The sequence below is a fragment of the Amblyomma mixtum genome, chromosome 3 (assembly GCF_055824585.1).
Source record: "Amblyomma mixtum isolate Tamu chromosome 3, ASM5582458v1, whole genome shotgun sequence".
Lineage (NCBI taxonomy): Eukaryota > Metazoa > Arthropoda > Arachnida > Ixodida > Ixodidae > Amblyomma > Amblyomma mixtum.
The window spans coordinates 362,827,155-362,846,543 of record NC_143014.1 but is presented as its reverse complement, the minus strand read 5'-3'; the positions used below and the strand labels follow the sequence as shown (position 1 = coordinate 362,846,543).

The window sequence follows — 19,389 nt, the reverse complement described above, 5'->3', positions numbered from 1 at the left end:
CCGATGCAGCCCCCGGAGGTGACGCTGCATCATTGACCCGGCCTGAAAATCCTCTCTTGACCCCCGCTGCCCAACGTAATCTCTTGAATGTTCTCGTGAGTGGTGTCCCGGTCCTTGCCCTCATTGATACTGGCGCCCAAGTGTCTGTTCTGAGCTCTTCTTTGCGCCGCCGTCTGAAGAAAGTTTTAACGCCTGCCGCCATGTCCACGGTTCGCGTCACCGATGGCAGCCCCGCTGCCTTGATTGGAATGTGCACTGCGAGAGTCAGCATTACCGGACGTCATATCCCCGTTCTGTTCACCGTCCTGACCAGGTGCCCTCAGGATATAATCCTTGACCTTGACTTTTTAACCGCCCATTCAGCTATTATTGACTGTTCCTCAGGCCTTCTCCGATTGGATCTGCCCCTGTGCAATGACGACTCCACCAGCTCACCTCGCCTTCAATCCACCGAGTTTGCTCGTCTCCCGCCACAAGCTGCTGTCTACATCCCTATGTCGCCTTCTCCTCCCGTCCCTGATGGAGACTACGTCGCCTGCCCTATCACCGCTGTGATTCTGAATCGTAACGTCCTCTTTCCCCACACCATTGTCCACATCACCAACAACTGCACCTGCCTCCCTGTCCTCAACTTCAGCCTGTCCCCTCAGGTACTTCCGACCGGCATTTCACTTGCTGATCTGTCCCCATTGACCGATTGCACAGTTTCTGCCCTGGCTCCTGACCCAACGACTGCCGTCTCCAATGTCCCTACATCGCAGCCCTCCTGTGAGGATTCTATTTCCAGGATGATCGCGGCCGATCTGCCCTCTGCTGATTCTACAGCTCTTCACACCCTCTTGTCCTCCTACAGTGATATTTTTGACTTTGGAGACCGTCCCTTGGGTCAAACCTCTGTTGTCGCCCACTACATTGACACCGGCGAGGCCCGCCCTATTCACAGACGGCCCTATAGGGTCTCCCTCGCAGAGCGCCGTGTTATTCAGGCAGAGGTGGACAAGATGCTGGCCCGCAACATCATCGAGCCTTCGAGTAGTCCTTGGGCGTCCCCTGTCGTGCTTGTTGAAAAGAAAGATCAAACCTGGCGATTCTGCGTGGATTACCGCCATCTGAATGCCGTCACAAAGAAAGACGTCTACCCTTTGCCCCGAATTGACGACGCTCTCGACTGCTTGCACGGCGCCAGCTACTTTTCCTCCATCGATCTTCGCTCAGGGTACTGGCAGATCGCTGTCGATGAACGGGTCGGGAGAAAACCGCCTTTGTCACCCCGGACGGCCTGTACCAATTTAAAGTCATGCCTTTCGGCCTGTGCAATGCCCCTGCGACCTTCGAGCGCATGATGGACTCCCTCCTGCGCGGCTTTAAGTGGACGACATGCCTCTGCTACTTAAATGACGTGATTGTTTTCTCGTCCACATTCCAAAGCCACCTGCATCGCCTTTCAGCCATCCTTGCCGTCTTCCGCCGCGCTGGTCTTCAGCTGAACTCGAAGAAATGTACCTTCGGCCGCCGTCAGCTCAAGGTCCTTGGCCTCTGGGTCGATTCTGCTGGGATCCAATCCGACTCCGACAAAGTCCGCGCCATGCGTTCATTTCCTACTCCGCGCTCCTCCGGTGATGTGCGCAGCTTTCTCGGCCTATGTTCCTATTTCCGCCGGTTCATCCAGAACTTTGCGGAAATAGCCCGACCTCTTACCACGCTCCTCAAGAAGGACATCCCGTTCTCTTGGGGACCCCCCCCCCCCCCCCCCCAAGCTGACGCCTTCAGAGCCCTTATCAGTGCCCTCACTGCTCCACCTGTGTTGGCGCACTTTGATCCTTCAGCCCCTACGGAACTTCGGACCGATGCGAGCGGCCATGGCATTGGTGCCCTACTTGCTCAGCGGCAACGCAACAAGCTTCGCGTTATTACGTACGCCAGCCGTCTCCTTTCTGTGTCAGAACGCAACTATTCTATCAACGAGCGGGAATGCCTCGCCCTGGTTTGGGCTATTGCAAAATTCCGCCCTTACTTGTTTGGGCACCCTTTCTCTGTTATCACGGATCACCACGCCTTATGCTGGCTTTCTTCGCTCAAAGACCCTATTGGCCGGCTGGGGCGCTGGGCTCTTCGTCTTCAAGAGTACACATTTTGTGTCGTCCACAAGTCCGGCCGCTTGCACCAGGACGCGGATTGCTTGTCCCGTTACCCTGTCGATGCGTCTTCCTCCAACGAATGCGAGGCTGACGCCTGCGTCTTATCCATCTCGGCCTTCCGCAACATTGCGCAAGAACAGCGCTTGGATTCTTCGCTACGTTCCCTCATCGACCGCCTCACTGCCAACCGCTGTGATGCTCCCTCGTCCCGTTTGTGCTCCATGAGAACGTCCTCTACCGGCGCAATATGCGGCCTGACGGCGCTGACTTCTTGCTCGTGGTCCCTCAACACCTGCGCAGCAGCGTCCTTGGGCCGCTTCATGACGTTCCCACGGCCGGTCATCTCGGAGTCTCCCCCACCTACGACAGCGTGCGCCGCCGCTTCTTTTGGCCCGGTCTATACCGTTCTGTCCGCCGTTATGTGGCCGCTTGCGAGCTGTGCCAACGACGAAAGACGCCCTCGGTTCTCCCTCCCGGACACCTTCAGCCGATTCCCATCCCCGTAGACCCGTTTTCCCGTGTCGGCCTCGACCTGCTCGGCCCTTTTCCGGTGTCTGCTATCGGAAACAGATGGATCGCGGTCGCGACGGACTACTCCACGCGCTACGCTATTACTCGAGCGATCCCAACCAGCTGCGCAACTGATGTCGCTGACTTTCTCCTTCACGACGTCATACTCCACCACGGTGCTCCCCGTCACCTGCTCACCGATCGCGGCCGCTGCTTTCTTTCCAAAGTGGTCGCCGAACTGCTCCGCTCCTGCTCCGTCCGTCATCAATTCGCCACGGCCTACCATCCGCAGACGAACGGCCTCACTGAACGTCTGAACCGTACCCTCACCAACATGATTTCCATGTACGTCTCCGACCATCACCGCGACTGGGATATTAGCCTCCCATTTGTTACATTCGCCTACAATTCTACGCGTCACGATACAGCCGGTTTCTCCCCTTTTTACCTTCTCTTCGGCCGCGATCCTTTGCTGCCCTTCGACAGTGTACTGCCCGCCACCGCCTCCACGAGTCCTTACGCTCGGGACGCCATCGCTCGCGCCGACGCTGCCCGTCTTGTCGCCCGCGAGCGGCTGTCGGCCTCCCAAGTCAATCAGAAACGACGTCATGACTGTCGCCGTCGTGAAGTCATCTACTCTCCTGGCTCCCTTGTGTTACTCTGGGTCCCTTCCCGCCGTGTGGGCCTTTGTGAAAAACTGCTCCCCCGATATACAGGCCCTTATCGGGTCGTACGTCCGGTGACCGCGGTGACGTACGAGATCACCCCGCTACATCCCCCATCCCCGGCCGCTGCACCCCGCACCGACATCGTCCATGTGTCCCGCCTCAAACCTTACAACTCGCCGTCTACCTGGCCTGTGTAGTGCGCACCGGGACGGTGCTTTTGCCGCGAGGGGGGGTCATGCTACGGACGCTGGGAGGGCGACGAAGTGGTTTGTAACGAAGACGACGCTGAGGTGCGCGCTTGTGTGCTGAGAGACTACTCCAAGCCGTCGGTTCCTTGCGTAGCAGGTTACCTCTGCTGTTTCTACTGCTGCTTCTAGCCGCCACGTATCAGTATTCCCAGCCGTTTAGCTGTTTTGTTGAGTTACTTTATCTCATTCACCAGGTTACGAAGATTTCTATATTACCACAGCTTGGGTTAGTTCTCACGTGAAGATATGGGAGATATAGGTGTTCATTAAGTGAGGCCATTTTTCTGTAAGCTGACGACAGTTTTTATGCACAGATTGGTTGGAAAATGAAGGCAGACAACAATGGCAGACGTTTTTTAATCTAAAGTTAATGGCATCGTAGTTTTCACTGTTATAGTCGAATATGAGTTCGGGCGTTAGGCTGCTTTGGTGTGAGAGCAATACGATATTGAAATGGAATCGTTTATGACCACTGAAACCGTCCGCGATGGTGATCGGGCTTACACTGTCTTGTTACGGTTCTGAAATCAATAAGGCAAACTTTCACGCCGGTTCTCTATCTCGATGGCTCTTTGCCAGCTTTAAACTGATAGCGGCCAAAAGCGGCAGACATTGCGTTAGGCGACCGCCGAGCGCACTTGTTGCTATCGCCGAAACCGAGTTCTTTAGTTCTGTGCGGACGCGAGTCAGCCCAATAAAGAGTTTCCTTTAGAAGCCCTTTTCGTTGCCTTCCTGCCTGTCGGACGGCCGTCATACACTACGTGACATCACGCGGACGTCGAACAGAATGCCTGCTCTTGTGGGCCGCGGTTAATTGAAAGCTGGCAAGGAATCATCCACATACGGCGCCAAAGCAACAACAATCTGGAACAACGTGGAAACAGTCCCGCGAGCTGGGATCATTTAAGATAAGTGCCAGCGGCTATGAGCGTGCGCAAACAAACAGTATACAAAGATTCGTGGTATTACGGAAAGTCGAGGATGCGCAGTGTCACCGCAAGAAGGCTGGGGATAATTTTACGCTTCGTGAGCAACCGCTCTTCGATTTTCAATCGGGTAGATTGTGTGACTGTATCGGAAGCAGCGCCATATATACTGTTGTAGCCGCGACGAGCGAAGCAGAGGCAGAGCGACTAAGCAACATGTTTATTCGGCATGCTGGGCCGTACAGATTAAGATACACGCACGAGCGATCTACTCGCTGACTTCTTAACAAGTGCAACGCTCCCACTCTCGGCGTTGCCATTCACACACGTCACAGCATCACGTGACATTAAATACCAATCGCACACAATGAGATCACATGACACTTCCTTCCCTTTCCCCCTAACTGTTTTACACCAGCTGTATGGGGTATAACGATCAGGAGGCTTCCGAGAACGAGCACTGCGCCGAAGAGGTGGGGTTTCCGGAGGTGGCGCATGCTCCCGGAGCGGTGGTGCAGGCAGCGTGGACCTTGCAGGCGAACTGGCGTTCTGTCCCCGCAACGTAGATGCTTGGGCAGGCTGTGGTTCTGAGGAATCCTGTGGTTCAGACGTATCTAAGGAAGGGATCTTAGTAGACGACTCTTCCGGTACAGAATCAGCCATTGAACTAGGCACAGAAGGATACACAGTCGGCCCGGATTGAACACTTTGAAACGAACACGGACGTAGGTTGTCAGCATGCACAAACCTCTGTTCCTGCCCTATTCTAACATTGTATGTGGATGCACTGCACCGCTGTTCTACAACGCCTCGCAACCACTACAACGCCTCGCAACCCCAGGACGTAGTCCTTGCACGAGCACATGGTCGCCTTCCTCAAATGACCTCCATGACCGCCCTCTCTCGTTAGCCTTCTCTTTCGTCTGGTCGAACCTGTCGTCCATACGCTTTTCCAAGTTCGCTTGGAGAAAGGTCAGGCGTGTGCGCGGCTTCCATGACAGAAACAATTCCGCGGGTGTCAGCCCCGTGGTTGTGGTTGGTGTGTTTCGGTACGTGAACAGAAATTGTTTAACCCGATGTTGCAAGGTTTTCTTGATCCCTGTTCTTCTCTCGTCGAGAACCTGTCGCAAAAGGTCCCGCTTAATGGTCTGTACGTACCGCTCTGCGCTTCCATTTGATGCGTTGTGGTACGGTGGCGTCCTGGTATGCCGCACCCCATTCCTGTGGAGAAAGTCTGCGAAATTCTTGGCAGAGAACTGTGGACCATTGTCCATAACTACTTCTTCCGGCAGGCCGTAGGACGCAAAGACACTCCGTAGCTTTCCAATCGTCTTATCGGTAGAGGTGGGTGGCATGACGAACACTTCTGTCCACTTGGAATGCACATTCACTAGGACTAGGAGCCATTGGTTATCTGTAAAAGCAAAGTCCAGATGGATTCTTTGCCATCTGCGAGTTGGCCAACCCCAAGTTAGCAGTGGAATACGTGGCGGAGCATTTTGTGTTAATTGACACGTGTCACAGCTTTTCACAATCTGCTCAACGTCCTCCGTGAGCTGAGGCCACCACACAAAGCTACGGGCGAGCATTTTCATTCGCGTCATCCCGGGGTGTCCTTCGTGCAAAAGATGCAACACCTTTTTGCGCAACCCACGAGGTATAATCACTCGATTTCCCCATGTAACACACTGATGATCTACAGATAGCTCATGTCGGCGAATGAAATAAGGCATTAGGTCATCATCTTTAACATGCGGCGGCCAGCCACTCATCCTATAACACAGCACTTTCGACAATGCTCTGTCAGTTCGAGTGCACTTCTGAATTTCAACAGCAGACAACGGCACTTCATCAACAACTGAAAAGAAATGTGCATAATCCGAGACATCGTTGCGATTTGCAAGTGGTAACCGTGAAAAACCGTCAGCATTTCCAACCTCTCGACCTTTGCGGTAAACCCAACGATAATCGTACGCTGCAAGCAGTAAAGCCCAGCGTTGCATGCGGGCTGCTGTCATCACTGGTACGGGCTTACCATGAGCGAGCAAGCCTACCAAAGGCTGATGGTCGGAGTAAATCTCAAAGCGATGCCCGAACAGATATTTGTGGAACTTTTTCAGCCCAAAAACAACAGCCAAGGCTTCTTTTTCGATGTGAGCATACCCCTGCTCTGCTTTACTTAACGTTCTGGAAGCATATGCAATATGCAAAAACGCACTGCAGGCACCAGAATACACTTCCTAGCTGTCCTCCGACGGGACGCGCAGGCGCATTCCGGGCCGCGTAGGAAAACGCATCGCCATCATCTAATGGCCCTACCGCGGGATGGCATCTTCTGGTCGTTGGAGGATCGGGGTTGTCCACTTGGCCTACAAGAAATACGCCAACGAACCGGCTGTCGACACATCTGAGCAGACTGGCAGCCGTCCCGGCAAGACTGGTAACCGCTGCTTCTGCGTACTGCAGACACCAGCATACACTTCCTGGCCGTCCTTCTCCCACGGTACGAATCGACTGACGACGACGCGCAGGCAGATTCCCCGCTGTGTTAGAAAACGCATCGCCACCATCTAATGGCCCTACCGCGGGGTGGCATCTGATGGTCAGTGAGGATCGGGATTTTCCGCTTGGCCTACAGGAAATACAGTTGAGCCCACTTATAACGAACTTGATCGTCACGCGGCATTTGTTTGTTGTATCCAAAGTTCGTAGTAAGTGGACCACCTATAATACGGGCAAAAAGAGCAAGCGGGACGAAAGTTAACCTTATTTTTGAAAAACGTCCGTGATGCATGTCTGCTTCTTCAAAGCTGATCGCATCACTGCCGTTTGTAATTTTTACAGCGCGGTAATATGTTCATCGCCAAGGCCTCTGCTGCACACGAGTTCCTTAAGCGACGCGATGTAACCGATCGCGGTTGAAGCGTTCACAGCAACCGGCGGTAGAGCAGCATCCTCGTCATCGTCCTCATCGGTCTCTGGGCAGTCAGGAAGGGCTCGCACTTCACGCACAATAGCTTCGTCAGTGCATGCCTCCGCATTGTCGGCGTCTTCATCAGCAGAAATGAAACCGCGCCAAACACCGCCGGCTCGGTCAACTACGGGGGCTCGACAGCTTCGCGTTCGCTCTAACCAGTGTTGAGGCCACATCAGTTCGTTCTATGTGAGACACTGTGCCATTGCCCCAATATATATTTTGACAGTAGCACCGCCCTCGTTCGTACTAAGCCAGCGTTCGTTATATCTGCGGCTGTTATAAGTGGGCTCGACTGCTTGCGCCACCGAACCGGCTGTCGACACTACTGAACGGACTGGCAGCCGTCCTGGCACGACTGCTAACTGCTGTTTTTACGTACTGCAGGCACCGTATTGTTTTTTCGACCGCAATGTTGAAACCATGAACGATCGTCTTACAGATATCATTACGGAGTGCGCAGTAGAAGTAGGCTGTAGGATGGCTCGACAAGATACCAGGAAGCTATCTCAGGAGACTAAAGATCTGATTAAGAAACGGCAAAGCATGAGGACGTCTAACTCCATAGACAGAATAAAACTACTAGAGCTGTAGAAGTTATTACATCACACCAGGCCACGAGACCCGGGATGAATGTCTGCAGGCACTGGGTGTACAACTGGGGCGGGATGGCCTCCATCGGGGTGAAACAGAGCAGCGGCTGCGCCCGGACCCAGGAGGCGAGCAGGTCGACCACCTCGCGCGACGGGTTCGTCGGCGTCATGTGCGTCAGCGAGGTGGCCAGGGAGGCGCAGAACAGCGGCGAGATGTTGGCCAGCTCCTTGAGCATCTCGGCCGAGCTCGGGATGAGGCTGAGGTAGTCCCCGACCACATGGCGCACGATGTGCAGCGACGGCTCCGAGGTGCAGCCACACACGTGCATCCAGAAGCCGACGCAGTTGAGGACGTTGTGGTTCTTGAGCGCGATGGAAAGCGAGACGAGGCGCGACAGCAGCGGGACGCGCACGTCCATGACGCTCGGGTCGGCCGAGGGGAACAGGATGAAGAACACCTTCTGGCACATGTCCGACTTGGCGTTCTGAAAGCTGCTCGCGATGATCTGCAGTTCGCGGATCGCCAACAGCTTCCGACGTCGGCGCATGTGCGCCGCGGACTGCGGATGCTGCTGCGGCATTCGCCGCTGGTCGTAGTCCTGAAAGACGAACTCCTCGGCAATTTCCTTCGCGACATGCGCATATGTCGGACTGCGGCCTTCGTTGGCGAGCAGTTTCTGGATCTGGCGCAGCGCTTCGTACACCACGGTGGGGAACTCGAGCTTTCTCAGGGAGACCCTGACGTCCGTCATCGTAGATCAGCTTAGCGTGCGACGACCACGGTGCACGCGCGTTTTTTCATTAATCAGATGCTCACGCGCTGCTGCTTGGCGCTGAAAGCATGCCAGTAGACTGCTCCTACGACGCTACAAACGACGCGACAGTGCATATTCAGCCGCTTAAAAAACGCCAGCCGCCATGTTTTTCTTTCGTTTTGTTTTTGCTTTTCTTGTTACTAATGGTGTCTTCGGCTGACACGTACTGCCTCCGTGCCGGTGCGCAGGAAGTGACGTCAAATACTACACGAGTGGCACGTCTCCTTGCACATCAGCTGAACGTGCGAAACACTCGCAGAGTGCCGTTGCTCTTCCTGCCGTCTCTTAACCGAGGCCTCCGAGACCCTCGATTATCTCAGAGGCTATTCCTATGAGCGGCCGACGCCAACGAGCGCAGTCTTCAGAACAATGCAGTACCGCGCTTGAAACAGGCGTTGCTAGAATCGGCGGGAAACGCGGGACCCACGAGCTTGCTCGTGAGATACTCGATTAATTATGGGGGCGCAACTTTGTAAGACACCACACCAAGGCGTTATGCTTGCCGGTTTCGATGCATACGCCTTTAGAGCTTCAGATAGAGTAACTTTCGAAAATATCTGCAGGTGATCCTCAAACCGCTAAGCGCCCCACATTGTCGCTTTATTGATATCCTTTAACCTGCGCATACGTTGGCAAATAGTTCGATGTTATAAAGTGCAGGCATGCCGGATGAACAGCATATGCCGTTCGCTGCAAGAGCCAAGGCAGAACTTGCAAGACTAAAAATATTGACAAACCTTTAATTTCCTCATAACGGAAGGCACGGCTTTGCCGGCCGGTGGCTGCGTGATTGCAGCGCGAATAAATGCATTGCAGCTGCTGTAATATTCAACATTTTTTAAAAAATGTGCCTACTTGTAATGCTTCGTCCGTTTTTCCTCTTCGTCGATTCTGCGTCAACCAACGAGCGTGAACAGCGTCGTCTGCTAGCGCGCGCTGCACGACGAGATTGCACCGCGCTCCACCGTCGGTCTCCACGGTGGCGCGGTGGCAGTCGTGCTCGTCCCACCCGAATGTACGGCATTGCACCAGTGGCATCCAGCCGAACGTGGGGCACCACACGAGTGCGTAGAAAACTCCACGAGTGCCGTCAGCCGAAGACACCATAAGACGCAGTGAAATAAGCTATAGTCGGATACAACTAGAGTGTACTAGAATAATACAACTTAAGTCTGCAGTGAAGCTCCGCCCACATTCAGCCTCCGCGCACAGAATTCCTCCACGACAAAAACATAGTCCGCTGCTTAAACGTTTTTTGTTACGTAAACAAGAAGTTTTATCACAACAAAAAAATTATGAGCTCTAGATTCTTATACATGGATTGTTTGATATAGTCAAACATTAAAAAGCTGATTTTGTTTACAGTTGCGATTGGGCAGCGAAGTAATACAAGACGCCGCGAACCGCGGCCCAGTGTTAGCAACTGCTGCTTTTTTAAGTTGTATCCTACTATATCTCTGTGCGTTTGGACTGCACAAATTAAAAATATAATTCTCATTTATTAAATGAAAGCTTTTATTATTAACTTTAATTGTTTTTCCTTAATGTAATATATTTACAAAATATACTCTCATAGCTATTATGACCGTGATTGGCTTGCTTTTTATACCAGCAAGCAGACAAGGCGAGCCAACAAGCATAGACAAGTTAACAAACCCAACAGTATCCGTGTGGAGGTGTATACCAGCGATTTTCTGCTGCTTGTAAGTTCGAGTTCGCATTTACTTCCAGCGCTGTCGTTCCGCAAAACTGCTCTGCTGTAACGCAGCAGTTGTCAGCCTGTGGATACACCTCCCGAATTCGTGCACCGCTGGTCTCTTCTGGCACCACGAGGTGTTCGACCGTGCCCCCACAGGCCGTGGAGCTGAGTTCGCTTTTGCTCAACTGATGTGGCTCCTGTACGAGGTGCTCGCGAGTTGTTGATCTTGGGCTGTTTGCGGGCGAGTAATGAACAACGACATTGGCCCGAGATGGTTTTCTAGTGCGTGACGCACTAGCAGGCACTTGCAACTGACGCACTTTCCGTGTGCTTTTACCACATGTGAACGCTGAGATTTGCACCGTTTCTCGGAAGTCGCGACGCTTGTTTTTCCCCGGAAGTTTAAAGTTTTGTTTTATTTAGAGTTTCACGCGGTCTCTGCGGTCGACGTCGTGCGCAGGGACCGTGTCTCATAGCTTTGCTGCGCGGATCTTCATGCACTGAGCGAGAAAATTGCGAAAGCAATGTAACTTGGTGACATCGGCTTCCTGCATCGCATTCCAGCAGTTGTGGGACTTGCATTCTTTTTCTTTACTGCGACTAGATTGCCACAGTTGGCAAGTTCATGTAATGCCGTTTGTTTTTGCCGTAGTTGGCCGCCGCGGTGGCTCGGTGGTGATGGCACTTGGCTGCTGTCCCGAAAGACGCGGATTCGATCCCGGCCGGTCGAATTTTGTTGGAGGCGAAGTTCTCGAGGCCCGTGTACTGTGCGATGTCAGTGCACATTAAAGAACCCCAGCTGCACGAAATTTCCGCAGCCCTTCTCAACGGCGTCCCTCATAGTCTGAGTCGCTTTGGGACGTTAAACCCCATAAACCAAACCAAACCTATTTTTGCTGCAGTAGTTTCGAAATTTACACGGCTAAAATCGGCAGCGGAATTTTATCTTGCAAGCCCAGGTATGCTTCGATTTTGGGCTGCTTAGGTGACGTCCGGCACCTGATTTCCGTAGTTACATTTTAACGCCATAGCGTTCAAGGCTCCATTACGCAGAAAATGCGGCGTCGACGTTATGAGTGAAAAATCACGGGCATGGCTCTGGCAGGTGGCCCACCTAGGTCACGTGACCTTGCGCCGTCATCACAACCTGCTCCCCGGAGAGTAAGCAAACTGCCACCGTAGCAAGTGGCAGTTAATGATTGGTCGATCGGGAAGAGAAACCTGGGCTACACAAGGCCTACCTGCTGGGAGCACCTACCATCGCAGGGCAGTGGCACATCGCTTAAAGGGAGACTGAAGCACTTTTCTGAAAATCGGGCTGGCAGCGGCATCCTATAGTTTTTCATGCTGTATACTGGAATATCGCATCCAAATAAGGCAAAAACAAGCGCGAATTGCCTTTTTTAGCCGAAATATGCGGCCTGTGCCGCGGGGCACGCCGCGCGGCGCGCCGCCGCCCGTGATTGGTCAAGAGAGGTCGTGACGTCATTTTGAGGACTGGAGAAGCTGCCGATGCGGATCCGGCGCTGCGTTGAGGGCAGATCGCATCTTTCCGTGTCGTTGTAAAAGCGATTACGGCGACTATTTTTTTTTACTGACCACCGAAGAAAAGGATTCTACAGTTTTCTCATTCCACGTATCGCCTGAAACCAAAAAAGACACAAGCAAAAAATTGTATGCCTAGCACAAGCATACGCCAGCGTCAAAGACGCGATACAGACCATGCGTAAAAGGTGCCAGCACAACATCGGCTCGTATGCTCGGAAAGGAAGGGGTGCGAACAATACTCAAGTCAATTACCACCACCGGACGCCTCCTGGCTCGCCCGGAAGAGCGTCATCCTAAAGAAAAGGCCCAAAGCAGTGTGTAAATCTTGTTCTCAGTACCCGGCGTTGCAGGTTGGGGCAAGAAAGTATTTCAAGTGAACGATGAAGGAGCACAAAGTTGGTGTCAAAATTAGCGAAGCGCAGTGGCCAAGCACTGCGAGGCATGTGACCACAAGATAGTGACGCAATCATGGTGCGCTAGAAACCAAGCCAAATACGCGCACAAATACGCTTCACTCCTGGCGCGTTCAGCAGATGCCAGAAAATATTAATCGCTGCCTCGGAAACGTTCGCCCTTCCTAGATTTGCAGTTTAGGTTCAGTGAAGTAGTTGCTAACTATATGTGTGTTTAAAAGCCAAGCTAGCTGCAACTCGCCCGCTGCCACAACTTGATGAAGAAACCGAGTAAGGTTGCGGTGTTTATTTGCAAAAACTCGGTTGGCATTCATTTCTGTCATAAATTTGCATCCGAAATCAACGTCGAACGCTTTCATTTTAATTTCTTAGCTAGAATTAAACGAGATGCCGCATATGAAGAGCTTCGATGCTTGCTTGCTTTGCTTTATTGTGCTTTGCTCTGCTTGCTTGCTTGCTTGCTTGCTTGCTTGCTTGCTTGCTTGCTTGCTTCCTTGCTTGCTTGCTTGCTTGGACACGTCGAACCGAGTGTAAAATCACTAACCGAGCCTTGCTGAGCACGTCTCAGGTGGTCTGGCCGCACCTAAGCTGAGGAGAGCGACACATGCTTAAGCCTCTATAAGGTTTCTTCAGGGGCTAAGTGAGCATGTTTCTACTTTTAAAAGAGGCTCTTCTTCGGAATGGTGACACGCTTGTTATGCGCGAGGAAATCGATGGAACTGTGTCATGGTTCAGCCGCGCCTTTTCGACAGAAATCTCCAGAGATCACACTAGGACAAGCTCTGCCTGTAGCCGCTTTTACGAAAGTGTTTCGAGTACCCCTGCTACACGGCTGTTTCGAATGCCTTCCAACCGAATGTCATTCGACTCGACTGCCGAACTTACGCTGCTACACGAAGTTTTTCGATGGCACTCGGTTCAGATGACATTCGAGTCGACGGAGCTCGGCGAAGACATTCCAGATTTTGGAATGCCTTGGAAACGCGAACACAGCCTGAACCGACCAATAGCACTCGCCGCCGCCGTCGCTTCGCCCCGCCCACAGCCGCGCGACTGCTTTCGGGTCCGTGGCTGTTCATTTCGATACCTGCTTCTCGCTTTTTTCCTGCTGTTTGTTTAGCAAATAGCTCGTGTTCTGTCTTAGTGAGTGGTTGTAGATAATAGTACACCAATGAACATTTACCGCGAGTGCATGAAATTTCCCCAGGAGTGCGCCGATGAGGACGACTGCACTCACATGCTGCTGTTTACATTGCTGCGTATGAACAGCTTGTGCTCGTTTGCAAGACATAAAACGAAATATGAGTTTTAGTTCTATTTAATAATCCCTTCTCTTCTGTACCGGTTGTACCCGTGCTTGTTTACGCAGTGCGACAATCTGTGAGAAGCGCCGACGCGATCGCTCTCCTGAGAAACACTTGACAGCCGGGTTGTTGACATCGCGTAGGACCGGCGCTTCTCGCTAATTTTCCCGGCTTCCTCCGACATGCCCAGTACTTTATTTGAAACTACTTTATCCAGAAGTATATTTGGTGACCGTTCGCTTGAACTGAAACGGCCTAACTTGTTACCCACAAGCTAGCGACGGCGACGACTGCTGCTGGCCGTAAAGCACAGCTCGGCAGCCTGAGTCACACCGCCGCTTCCCGTTCATCGTATGCGCGTCCTGCGATGTAAGCAATAGTTGATTTCATGTCACTGTTGTCAAAACTACACTCGTTGACCATTTGCATTCGCTAAAACTTGTGAATTTGTTCTTCACAACCACCACAATCACCGATCCAACCCTGCGGACTCGCTAGGCCTAGTCGTCGCGGAAGGAAACGGAGTCGTCGTCGACCGAAATTAATTTGGCAAGTGGTTATCGCTAGCGAGTGTCCAAGTGTGCACATGTAAAATATAGCCGTTCGTTTCGCTTATTTCCAATACGGATAATGTATAAGCGCGCATGTATTCGCACCGTCACCACATCAGCGTGTTTTCGCTCAGCCGTCGAACTACCGAGGGCATGCAGGCTGACCGTCCGCCGATCGGATTCGTCGGTGTCGTGTAGCCAAAAAACTTGTCCCGCTACAATCATATTACAGTGAACTAGATAGTTCACTATAATCACATGCTGCTGTTCACCGTGATATTACCGTTGTCGGACTAGTGGATCGTCGTCGTCGTTGTACACTGAAAACGAGCTGAGAATTTCGAATGTGTTTGGAAAGTGTCGTGTAGCACCGCGGGAGTCCGTCGAGTTCGAATGCTATTCCAAGTCTCGACTGCCATTCGACTCAGATGTCATTCGAAAGTGCCCGTGTAGCACAGGTTAGTCGGCTTGAATTTTTCGTCACAGCAGCGAGCGGTTGCGCTGCGAGCTTGTGGTCTTGCGGAAAACAGTGGAAGACGACACTGTCGCGGCCGTAGTTGTTCGTGGACACGAACGCAGAGTAGTAAACTGTTGAATCTGATTCTCAAGGTCGGCTGACACGCTTTGTACGTCGCAACGCACGCAGTGCGAGGAACAACGCATGCAGCACGAGAAACAACGCGCGCTGAAAGCGCGCTCGGGTGCGCCGAAGCATCCCCGGCTCCTCAACATGACGTCACGCTGGCCGACATGGACGAGGTTTCCCTCTCCGCTGTTCCCCTCTCCTGGGCTCGCGCGGGGAGCGGTAAATTTAAACATCGCGTTTTTAATTGGTGATTGCGCCACTGTTTTAGCCAAAATCGAAAAAATAATTTCACAGACGTGATCAGCAATGACACTACTTCAAAACACTAGAAGGTTAGCTGATTCGAAAACCGCCTCAGTATCCCTTTAAAGGTGCACAGAAGAGGAATCTGAACTCGCATTTATACCGCTGGAACTCGATCTACACGTTCCGAGCATTCTTAGAAGCTTTGAATTATTGCCCTGTGCAGCCGATTTCCCTCATTTAAATCGGATTAGCGTCCGCAGACGGTGGGAGGAGTTGACCAACCTTTCAACGAGTCCCGTGGCGGCTTGCCGCTCTGCCACCGGCGGAGTGATACGTAGTGATTGGCGAAAGCAAAAAGTCGTGCACGTATTTTATTTCTGTGGACCTAATTTGCAGCTGTGTAGTCTCTGACTAGATCTATTTATTCACGGAAACCTCAAAACAAAATAAAAGCGAAAGCATAGCCGCCACGCGACTGCCTGAAAGTCACTCCATGCATTGGTCGACTCCTCCCACCGTCTGCAGGGAATTCAAAAAAAGAAAAGCTGGAGCCGGACGTTAATCTGATTTAAATTAGAGAAATGGGCCGCACAGGACAATAATTCGAAGTTTATAAGAACGCTCGGATCGTGTAGATCGAGTTCCTGCGGCAAAAAGACGAGTTCAGATTCCTCTTCAGTGCACCATTAACCGCTGCACCACTGCACTGGGATGGGTATGAGGACTCCCAGGAATCCATGAATGTGAAGTAGGGAATGGCCTGCATGTATGGGAATTAGCCCATTACGCTGTTGCATCATATCCTTAAGGCAGAGCTTAAGTGTCTCCTCCAATCATTTTTTGTGCCGTGGCTAGAGTTCCGTCGAGACTGAACTACAACTTGCACTAGAGTTCCGCCCAGGTGGAAGTGCATCTGCCAGTAGAGCTGTGCCTAGGAAGGATTGAAACTGGCTCTAGACTTTTGTTGTGATGTAAAGAAAATTTAAAGCTATATCCAGGAAGTTCAGATTCCTGTGCATTTATATGTCTTTTATAAAGCAGCCGGATGCGCTTCTGCAGCCGTCGGTGGCTGCAGGGTGCTCACCAACGTTTTGGGAAGAGGTATTGGTGTCTGGACGATTAGGTGGCCACTCATTTTGATAAAGAAGATCATGCCATCATCATCACAGAGCGGTTTGAATCAGCTGTTGCTTCCATCATTGTCGGAATGAAAAAATCGTGCAGCAACAAATATTCGTACACTTTATGACAATATGCACTAATGCTGATCTCATCAAAAATGCGAATATCCAGATGAGGCACAAGACGCTGGTGTAAAGTATGGACAGAACTGACCTCGTTGTTCGCTTAACGATTCTAGAATCTGGCTTTCTTGATGGCTTACAAAAAGTGCACAAAAATACTGCGGGTGGACTCTAGTAGTATCACTGCTAAAAACCATGTACACAAGCGTTAACTGATGCGTACATGTTTCACTGAGATTGAGGCCAACAAAGAGAGTTCAGCTTAAGTTAAGGACAATGCAGTGAGCTATGGAAAGAAAAATGATAGATGTAACGTTAAGAGATCGGAAGCGGGTGGAATGGGTGAGGGAGCAAACGCAAGTTGAAATCAAGAGGAAGAAGTGGGCTTGGGCAGGGCATGTAATGCGAAGGCAAGATAACCGCTGGTCCTTAAGGGTAACGGAGTGAATTCCAAGAGAAGGCAAGCGTAGCAGGGGCGGCAGAAGGTTAGGTGGGCGGATGAGATTATAAGAAATTTGCGGGGATACAGTGGCCGCAACTGGCGAAGGACAGGGTTAATTGTAGAGACATGGTAGAGGCCTTTGCCTTGCAGTGGACTTAGTCAGGCTGATGATGATGGCGATTCTCTTCAGCCTTCTTGGGATGCAGTCCCCATAACTTTGCTTTCTTGGTGGTTGTGCAAAACAGGCACTCATTATCGACCTCAGCCACCAGACCAAAGCTGGCTTTAATGCTGCTCAGCTACATCTCTGTGGCAGTTTTAGCAAGGGTTTACGTAGCATTGTAGTGCACCATATGAGGTCAGCATGGCTTCTTAACTGTGGGCCTTTTTAGCCATGGTCTGTGATACAGAGTGCCACTTAAAAAAGCAACGCCTTTCTGAGTTGGCCTTTCTGACAATTTTTACTTGAACTGGTTCCTGTACACAGCATAACCTGTGCTTCAGATCAGCTGACTTCAGCTGTGTGGTATGTGAGAACATACAAGGTGGGAAGGAAGTCAAAGTAATGACTGCTTTTTTTTTTTGCTTTTCAACAGGGCCCTTGGTTCTTGTGTGCGGAGCTCGCAATGGCTGCCGCATGCTCTCCACCGTGGCGGCGTGTTGGAGGAAGTCGTGAAGAGGATGGAACCAGCAGTCCCTCGGGCTCAGAACTTGGGCCCACAGATGCGACTCCAGAGCGACCATTCAGCCGTAACACTTCATCTCCCGAAGACAGCTGTGCCATCTGCTTGGGAGCTCTGGAGAACAAATCCTTCGCAGACAGCTGCTTCCATACCTTCTGTTTCGTCTGCCTCGCCGAGTGGGCCAAGGTGAAGGCAGAATGCCCTCTGTGCAAGCAGCGTTTCAAGAGTATCATTCACAGTGTCCGCTCACTCGAAGACTACGACCAGTGTTTTGTCAGCGAGCTGCAGCGTGCTCCGGCAACCGTGATAGATGCCTATGATCGGAGGTTTCGGTTCCCGACCACGATGACCGTCGAGCGACGGCAGGAATTAATGCGACAGGAGCAGGAGAGGCGCGACCGGCAGCTTTCAAATGCAACTCACCGAAACCAGCACCGGCACCTTCCTCGGGGCGCCATCACCAGCGCTGAAAGGCTCGACCTGTATGTCCATGGCCTGTGGGCCGTTCCTCACGCATCCCACTATCGAGAAGCGTCGCCCGAGTTCTATCGTGGCAATCCAGCTTGCACTCACCGTCTGGTCCCCTGGTTGAACCGTGAGCTAAATGCTTTGATACAGGAACGCCAAAGCCACATCATGTACGCCATGGATTATGTCACCTTGCTCATCATGGAGTTTGACATCAGGCACCCCGAGTTTGCTCGCCGCATGGAGGCTCTGCTGCATGAGCACACGGAGCATTTTGTCCACGAGTTTTACTCGTACGCTACCTCAGTGCATGACATGGCAGCGTATGATCAAAACACAGTGTACAAGCCACACCATCTGGCCTTTGCACAGGGAAACCCTGTCAACAGCTTCAGGCAGACCCTACAGCTGCAGGTGCAGGTAGCAGCATCAACATCACGTGATGAGCCACTCGCTGTTGAGCAAGACTCACCGCAGCCAGGCCCCAGTGGTCTGGCTGTGGGGCGAGAAGAGGTCACTGCCACAGTCGTGGACGCTGACTCCGACTCCGACGGCTCGGACTGCGTCGTGGTGAAAGTGGTCAAGTCGCATCGGGAGCGGACCCCTGTTGTGATCGACCTTTCGTCTTCTGACGAGGATGACAAGAGCGTGCCACAGGGGGAGAGACGCGAATGTTTGCCCGAGATAGACGCCAGACCGAGACAGTCAAACTACTTATCGATGGACCGCAACGTTCCTCAGTGTCGTGCTGCAACTGACTCATCGCTGTCATCGGATGATGAGCATCTTCAAAGAAGTTACCCAGGGACACGCTCACCAGGTTATTCTAGTTTAACGCGTGACAGGCGACAACGGACTTCCGAAACGGGGAGCCCTTTGTGGTCCAACACTGGGCGGCGAAGACAGGGCTTGCACCTTTCACGTGTAATTAAGAAAAAATTTTGAGTACAAAGTGCCTGTTTTCATTCATACAGAGGCTGCCTGTTCAATAAGTACTGCATGGTACAGTGTACATAACGCATTTTCAGGACTTGAAAACATTTTGGCACGTATAAAATGTGTAGCAAAGATAAGCTTTTAGCTTGATGGTAGGTAACTAGTGGTTTTGCTCTTTGGCAAAAGCTAACTACAGCAAGGAGAATGCTGTATAAAAATTCATAATGAATATTGTAAGCTGCAGAGGCCACAGTGAATGCTGAATGACTAGAAAATCCTCACTGATAGACAAAGGTGTGTCAACACCACAGGTACATTACTGAGGAGATGGTGTGTGAGTAGAGGTTGTTTTACAATAACAAAACATGCAATACCAATACTGGGAATGCAATGCTCT

The 19,389-nt window shown here is 51.8% G+C and overlaps 2 protein-coding genes across 2 annotated transcripts; one reads left to right on the top strand and one right to left on the bottom strand.

Annotated features, from left to right (window-relative positions):
• Positions 1 to 8,005: 8,005 nt before the first annotated feature.
• LOC149356596 (integrator complex subunit 15-like) lies at positions 8,006 to 8,906 on the bottom strand. Its single transcript, XM_089577800.1, has one exon. The coding sequence runs from the start codon at positions 8,807 to 8,809 to the stop codon at positions 8,021 to 8,023; it is 789 nt and encodes a 262-aa protein (XP_089433926.1). The 5' UTR covers positions 8,810 to 8,906; the 3' UTR covers positions 8,006 to 8,020.
• Positions 8,907 to 10,463: 1,557 nt separating this feature from the next.
• Positions 10,464 to 19,107, top strand: LOC149356595 (E3 ubiquitin-protein ligase Topors-like). The gene is made up of 2 exons (XM_089577799.1): positions 10,464 to 10,575; positions 17,502 to 19,107. Exon 2 carries the CDS (start codon positions 17,532 to 17,534, stop codon positions 18,999 to 19,001), a length of 1,470 nt encoding a protein of 489 aa, XP_089433925.1. The 5' UTR covers positions 10,464 to 10,575; positions 17,502 to 17,531; the 3' UTR covers positions 19,002 to 19,107.
• Positions 19,108 to 19,389: the final 282 nt, after the last annotated feature.